Source organism: Cebus imitator, unplaced genomic scaffold (assembly GCF_001604975.1).
Source record: "Cebus imitator isolate Cc_AM_T3 unplaced genomic scaffold, Cebus_imitator-1.0 Scaffold281, whole genome shotgun sequence".
Taxonomy (NCBI): Eukaryota; Metazoa; Chordata; class Mammalia; order Primates; family Cebidae; genus Cebus; species Cebus imitator.
Window position 1 is genome coordinate 2,807,620 of NW_016107596.1, and position 8,253 is coordinate 2,815,872.

General features: G+C 38.9%; 1 protein-coding gene across 1 annotated transcript in view; it reads right to left on the reverse strand.

Annotated features, from left to right (window-relative positions):
• FANCD2 (FA complementation group D2) overlaps positions 1–8,253 on the reverse strand; it is a 65,735-nt gene that overhangs the window by 47,065 nt on the left and 10,417 nt on the right. The window contains 7 exon segments of the mRNA XM_037728855.1: positions 1–96; positions 1,283–1,432; positions 5,263–5,298; positions 5,535–5,643; positions 6,005–6,105; positions 6,497–6,601; positions 7,311–7,398. The exon segment at positions 1–96 is cut by the window's left edge and continues 7 nt beyond it. Coding sequence (XP_037584783.1) covers positions 1–96; positions 1,283–1,432; positions 5,263–5,298; positions 5,535–5,643; positions 6,005–6,105; positions 6,497–6,601; positions 7,311–7,398 — 685 coding nt within the window.

Consider the following 8,253-nt stretch of genomic DNA (forward strand, 5'->3'; position numbering starts at 1 on the left):
GTATGTGTCAAAAAACCCAAATGAAATTATACTCTGGTCTAGAGAGTGAAGCAAACTCTGAGCCAGCGACAGAATAGATGAACACATATCCTTAACCTTGAGTGGGGAAGAGTAGAGAGAGAAAAGAAGCTGTAGCAAACAGTTAATACACAGCCTAAGAGTTGCTTATCCTTTTGGAATATCAGATTTCTCCTCCCTCTCATTTTAACTTAAGAATTCTTAATATTTGTTTTACACAGAATAATCTTTCACCATTCTGAGTTTTCTCTCAGAATCAATGGGATTGCATATTTGGATAATAATTAACCTTTAAGCTCAAATAAGTTAAATTATAAGTCTAATAGTACATTCCTATCTGCTCAATTTGGTATTGGAGGCCAGATCTTCTAAATTCCAGTTTCCTTACACAATCACACTATCCACCAGGGATGTTCCACCTTGGTTATAATTTGAAATAGGTATATTAAGGTTCAGTGTTAACTAAACTGATTTTTTTTAAAAAGAAGATCAAGAAGAGAAGTGATCATGTCCTACCAATAATGCAAAATACATACACAGACATTAATGGACCCAGAGTAAATAACCAGTTAATAAACATAGCTTCCTTACTGATGTCATAATTTAAAAAAAAAATCTTACATTTAGTACTAAGCTGGGTATAATACTCTATTGGGGAAAATGCAATGAAAAATTACGTATGAGTTTTATCCTATAGAAAATTACAGCCCAAAATATTTATCATTAGCAGAAATAAACACAGAAGGAACTGCAAGATAAAATAATACAAACAGTAAATCTATTCCTAAATATAAAATCTTAAGACTCAATGAGGTAATTCTCATTAGCTCCTAGCCCAAACCCCAATCCACTAGCTCATCCACTTTTCCAAGTTCTATACTGCTAATATCCTGAACGTTCAGCCAGAAAAACACTATTCTCAGCTTATAGAATTCCAGTTTGAATAATTTACATTTCTAGAGGACTGATTACCTTAAGTCCACAGTTTTGAATGGCCAGAGTTCAAATAGATTCATATTCCTTTTCTACTAGTTTCTATAGGCTGGTCCTATTCCCCTCAAGGTTTTTATAAGCTACGTAGATAGGATACGGAAGGCCAGTTTGTCAAAGTTGCAAACTGCGTTGAGATAGACAATCAAAATGATTAATGCAAAATAAAATTCAAAAATCTCAATGGGTGTGAACAATGGACTGAAGTAAGATGAAATTTTACATGGGAGTTGTAAAGCTTTCCTTTTTAGATTAAAAGTCAATAATCTCTGACACTTACTAGGTAATGAACAGAGAATGTGCTCTGGAGCAGCTGTTCTTGAATGCAGCCTGATCGAATCTTATTTCTTAGCACCCTTTCAATGTACTTCTTTGTCTGAGTATTGGTGCTATAGATGATGAAAAGCATCACCACGTCAAAAACCTATTGTCAGATATGCAATAGAAGAACAGTCAGTAAATCAGTACCTTTGCTACAACAAAACAGCAGCTTTTTCCCATTAAAACACAGAATGGATGGTACTCATTTGTTGAACAAACTCCCCTGGGAGTACCTATACTTTTCACAAAACCCAGAAATAATTTTTAGAGAAATAAAGTGTCACAACTATTAACCACTGGTATCTCTTAAGAATACATTGCAATATATGTGAAAGTGATATTACTATAGAAGAACCTTCGAACATCTTCACATTTATTAAAGATTCAATCACTTGCCAACTCCAGTATGTATTTTCACTATTATTAGGAAAATTACTTTGTGAAAAGTTGGAAAGGCTGTAAATGCCCATCAATATGGGAAAAGTTCAATAAATCATCATAGAGTAATTTTAATTTTTGAAATATTACAGTCATCAAAAAGAACAAGACAAGCTGGGCATGGTGGCTCATGCCTGTAATCTCAGCACTTTGGGAGGTCAAGGTGGGTAGATCACTTGAGGTCAGGAGTTCGAGACCAGCCTGATCAACATGGTAAAATCCCATCTCTACCAAAAATACAAAAAATTAGATGGTCATGGTGGCAGGGGCCTGTAATCCCAGCTACTCAGGAGCCTGAGGCAGATAAATCATTTGAACCTGGGAGGTGGAGGTTGCAGTGACCCAAGATCATGCCACCGCACTCCAGCCTGGGTGACAGAGCAAGACTGTCAAAGTTTTTAAATTAAAAAATTTAAAAATTAAAAAAAAAAAAGAAAGAGAGAATAAGCTAGATCAGGGATCCCCAACCCCTGGACCAGAGTCCGTGGTCTGTTAGGAACCAAGCTGCAAAGCAGGAGGTGAGGGGCAGTCAAGTGAGCATTACCACCTGAGATCCACCTCTTGTCAGATTAACGGCAGCATTAGATTCTCATAGCAGTGTGAACCCTATTGTGAACTGCACGTGCACAGGATCTAGGCTGCACATTCCTTATGAGAATCTAACTAGTGCCCGATGGTCTAAGGTGGAACAGTTTCATCCTGAAATCATGCCCCCACACTGTCTGTGGAAAAAAATGTCTTCCATGAAATCAGTCCTTGGTGCCAAAAAGGTTAGAGACTGCTGAGCTAGTTTATACTTTTTGACAGAGAAAAGACATTCCTGACATGAAGTAGGAAAAAAAGCAACCTGTAAAATAATAATCAGGATGGGCATGGTGGCTCATGCCTGTAATCCCACTGCTTTGGGAGGCTGAGGAAGGAAGATCACTTCAGCCCAAGAGATTGAGGTAACAGTGAACTATGATCGTGCCACTGCATTCTAGCCTGGGTGACAGAGTGAGACCCTGTCTCTTTAAACAATACCACTCATAATCATAGTTAAAATTCTGCTTTTGCAAAAACAATATATAAACATACATATGTGTTGGCATATGAGTATACCTGTACTTGCATACAATTACAGCTTGTTTATGAACAGAAAAAATTTGAAAGGATTGATTATCCCTGAGGAATGGGAAGAGAGTGGAGAAAAACTGTACCTTATTATTATTATTTTTTTTTAGATGGAGTCTCACTCTGTTGTCCAGGCTGGAGTGCAATGATGCACTCTTGGCGCACCACAACTTCTACCTCTTGGGTTCAAGCGATTCTCCTGCTTCAGCCTCCTGAGTAGCCGGGATCACAGGCATGTAGCATCACGCCCGGCTAATTTTTGTATTTTTAGTACAGACAGGTTTTCACCATGTTGGTCAGGCTGGTCTCAAACTTCTGACCCTGTGATCCACCTGCCTTGGCCTCCCAAAGTGCTGGGATTACAGGCTTGAGCCACCACGCCCAGCTCTTTAAAACTGTACTTTTTACATCTGTAGATTCCTTGTGGGTTTTTCTCCGCAATTAGCTTGTTTACCTAAAAAAAGAAAAATTTGGGGGCTGGGTGCAGTGGCTCACGCCTATAATCCCAACACTTTGGGAGGCCCAAGCAGGAGGATCACTTGAAGCTAAAAATTTGAGATCAACCAGGAAAACACAGCAAGACCTACATCTCTACAAAAAAATAGAAGAATTGGGCAGGTGTGGTGGCTCATGCCTATAATTCTAGCACTTTGGGAGGCTGAGGTGGGTGGATCCCCTGGGGTCAGGAGTTCGAGACCAGCCTGGCCAACATGGCAAAACCCTGTCTCTACTAAAAATACAAAAATTAGCCAGGTGTGGTGGTGGGCACCTATAATCTCAGCTACTAGGGAGACTAAAACAGGAGAATTGCTTGAACCCAGGAGGCAGAGGTTGCAGTGAGCCAAGATTGTGCCACTTCACTCCAGCCTGGGTAAAAGAGCAAAACTCCGCCTCATAAATAAATAAATAAATAAAAAGCCAGGCTTGTTGGTGCTTGCCTGTAGTCCCAGTTACTCCGAAGACTGAGGTGGGAGGATCACTTGAACCCAGGAGTTTGAGGCTGCAGTAAGCTATGATGTTGCCATAGCACTCCAGCTTGGGTAACAGAGCAAGAGCCTGTCTCTTAAAACAAAACAACAACAAAAAAAAGAGAAGAAAGCTGGGAGTGTATTCAGCGCATCTTGAGTCTATGCTTCCAGGAAAAAAAAAAAAAAAAAAGTTAAAAAAAGGCAAGCAGGACAAAAAAAGAAAAAAAACAAAACAAATTCTACTACTTCTCTTAACTGAATGCTCCACTCCTTAAGACACCGAAATTGAGAAACATTAGACGAGAATACAGTCATTAAAAATAACAATGAAAACAATGCAGAAGCACGTGAAATATTTATGACAGGAGAAAAAATGTTAAAAGAAAAAAGAATACAAACTATATTTATACAATGATTACAAATATGTACAAATAGGTATGCAGGCAACCAAGGTGGTCAATTTATGTTTATGCAAAACCAAAAACAGTGTGTTGGAGTACTTTGATATTTTTCACCACAGAAAAATTTAAATTTTTTTCACTGCTTTATTCAGCATTATAAAAGCTTTTAAGATAGTCATCCAAAAATTAGATAACACAACCAAAAGCCCACAAAACAGATTCCAACCAAAGAAAAATCTTTAAAAGCAACTAATCAGCACCTAAGAAACTCAATCATCTAGCATTTTTTTGGAGACAGTTTCTTACTCTGTTTCCCAGGCTGGAGTGCAGTGGCACATGCCACCAGGCCAGGCTAATTTTTTTGTGTGTTTTCAGTAGAGATGGGGTTTTGCCATATTGGCCAGGCTAATCTCAAACTCCTGACCTCAGACAATCCGCCTGCCTCAGCCCCCCAAAGTGTTGAGATTATAGGCATGAGCCACTGTGCCCAGGCAATCATCTGGCTTTTTGATGGAAGATATTTCTAGAATTAAGAAAGACAAAAGATCTAGTACTATTGCCTTGACAGTGGACAGACTGATTTACTCCAGTCAGGTCTACCTGGGCAAAGTAAAGAAAAACATGAAATGCCATTATCTTGACAGTGGCGCTAGATGGAAGGAAGGGCAATTAGGCAGGTACAGAAACCTAAGACTTAGGCGGCTATTTTCTTCATCTCATCAGTGGGGAACTGGCTTCTTTGATTGCATCTTGAAGTGCTTGTTTAAATTGTGAGTATTTCCCCTTATGGATACTGTAAGCTTATTTTATAGCCAGAGTGAGTAGGGGTAGGCTACCTGGCCAGTCACCACCTCAGATTATCCTTCCCAGACAGCTAATGTTTATTACAGCAACTACAGAAGAAAGAAAAGGGTGACTGGAAGGAGGGGAAAAAAAGAAAGTGGGAAGGCAAGCTAGCCACTGTCATTACTTTAAGTCTATAATACTTAAAATGCATAGTACGTGAATATTACCTTGTGTTCAGACACTGAGGAAGTGTTTTCAATTGCCTGAAAAAGCAAGAGAGAATCACAAAAATATTATGACACATCAGCGAAACACATTTCACCTTATTCAGCATGCCTTGTTACCTCATCTGAGAGCCAATGTGTCCATATGGCAACCATCAGCTATCATTTCCACTTGAATAACTTTTGAGATTTTTATTTAAATTTACCTTATTTATACATCTGTCACTAATTGCCACTCATTTCCTCCTTGATAGTCAAAGTTCCAAAGATCTCACCTTAATCCAGGCTTCTGAAATTGTTTTCTCATATCTAATAGCTGACTTTATTACATCAAAGAGGAGAACAATACAGCTCTGACCACTGCTTTCTTGATTTCCCGAGGAACTACAAATAGCAGAGAGGAAAATTACTCTTCTACCCACCAGAAAAGAACTTACAAGATCTGAGTTCCTGCTCAGTAGCTATGTATCCTGGAGCAAATGACAACCTCATGTGTAAGATGGCTAATAAACTTGCACTGTAGTCTGTCTAGGATTGACCTGAATGGCTAAGAAAACATATAAACACATACATACTCACATACATATATGTAATTTGAATAACTATGTAATACTAGATGTAAATGTCATAATAGTACCATTATTTGTAGTTGTAAGTATTAAGCTCTAACTCTGACTTTGAGATATCAGAAAACTGTGACATCCTATGTGAGGAAAAGGGTGGTAATTATCCATGAGCTCTTTACCTTGCTCGTCCTTTACTTTTCAGCTTTACTTGGGAAGCCTGCAACTGTGATGGCAAAACACAATGCTGCAGATCCAACTTCTCCCGAAGCTCAGAAATTACCTGCAGAAAGTAAATATTAGCTATGGTGTTCTGTTCACTCGTAGTGGGTAGGTACAGTCCAGTCTCTCAACCATAACAGTCTCCTGAAAGACTGAGAAAGAGAAATTGTAAATGTTGGACATTTCGAAAAATAGAGTTGATGAGAATAGCTAATGCAATGTCACAGAATGCCATGCCCCAAATTTCAGAATTCTGTGAGGTACTACAAAAAAAAGAGTAAATATAACTTACAACAGCTTATATAGAGTAATGAATCTGTTGAACAGCTTCATTCTCTTCTCTAAATGCTATCTCGATTAGTCAGTATTCTCAGTCTAGGGACAGAGAAGAGCAACTGGGACTTATTAATTTAAGTCTCTTTATCTAGGTGTGATGGGATATAAAGGCATACCTCAAGTGCATCCATGGCTGTTATGGAATGAAGAATGAATTTTATTATCACAGGTAAATCCTCCAATCTGATCGATGACAACTTACCCATCACCAATTGGCGGACCTAAAAATTACAAGGACAAAAACTTTACACATTTTCATGTCACTACCTCAACTTTATCCCGAACTATTAGGTAAAATTAAAAAAAAAAAAAAAATCACTTCTCTCACTCAGCTTTCCCACTTATAATTTAGGGGGGAAAAAAAAAAAAAACCTTTTGATTTTTCCCCAAATTACAATCTTTTAGTTGTTTTTTTTTTTTGAGACGGCGTTTTGCTGTTGTTGCCCAGGCTGGAGTGCAATGGCACAATCTCGGCTCACCGCAACCTCCGCCTCCTGGGTTCAAGCAAACTCCCAAAGTGCTGGGATTACAGGCTTGAGCCACCGCGCCCGGCCTTCTTTTAGCTGTTAATACCACAGCTTCGTCAAAAACAGGCAATAAATGTGAAAGAGAACTATTATCTTACATTTAGAGCCTAAATTCTCAACTGGCTACAGTACGGCATAAAAAGTATTATTCCTCGGAAGCTGGTGCAATTCAAGCAATATAGAAGATTTCCATTCAAAACTTACTGCTTAAAAACAGACCTATGAATCATATACAGCATCTGAAACTTGTTGAGAAAAAAAAGAGAAAGAGAGAAATCAAATATGACTCACTATAGTTTCAAATAGAAATGTTCATTACACAAGATTTTTCCCAAGGCAATGACTAACACTTGTTCCAGGAAGTTGGAAAGCTGGCTGTTTCTGGAAAGAAAGTCTTTCCTACCTTCACCAGGAAGTTTGGGTCAAGTCGGAGGCTGGAAAGGACATCCAGGATTGGGACAGTGAGTGAAGTATTCTCTATCAGTAGGTCACTGTGAATGACAGAAAAAGAAAAAAGTTGTGTAATGTTTTGAGCAGAGCTAGGGAGACAATCACTTGAAAAAATCATTCACTAGAGTATGAAAAGAAACGATATACTTAGTTGCCATTAAATTATGCTTTCTAGTATTCATTAAAAACTGTTTTAACTGCAAAAAATAATACATGCTCATTATAAACATTCGAATAATAAAAGTAGAAACAAGAAGCCTTCCTTCGCAATCCCCACTACCCAAAGAACACCACTATTTAGTTTGGTACATATCTTTCCCCACAAAAAGAAAAAAGGAAACCCAAAACATTAAAATGAAATGTGGTAAGTATGACAGACACATGTACATAATGCTACAGGAGCACAATGTAGTGAGGACAGTGATTGTCGTTTTTTTGTTTTTCTTTTTTGAGACAGGGTCTTACTCTGATGCCCAGGTTGGAGTATGGTGGCATGATCAGGGCTCACTGTAGCCTTGATCTCCCATACGCAATCGATCCTCCCATCTCAGCCTCCTGAGTAGCTAGGATTATAGGTGCATACCACCACACATGGCTAATTTTTGTAGAGAGGGGGTTTCACCATGTTGCCCAGGCTGGTCTCTAACTCCTGGGCTCTAGCAATCCACCCACCTCAGCCTCCCAACATGCTGGGATTAAGGGTGTGAGCCACTGCACCTGACCAACAGTGATAGATTCTAAAAGAAGGCCATACAAAAGGAGATGAGCTGGCATCAGGCAGGTAAAGTGGGTGGCATAGTGCTTTGCCCAGAGGGAGCATCCTGCCCAAAAGCACAAAGGCAAGAAATCATTGGACGTTTTGGAGGTAGCTTTGCAGACTATAGAAAAGTATACCA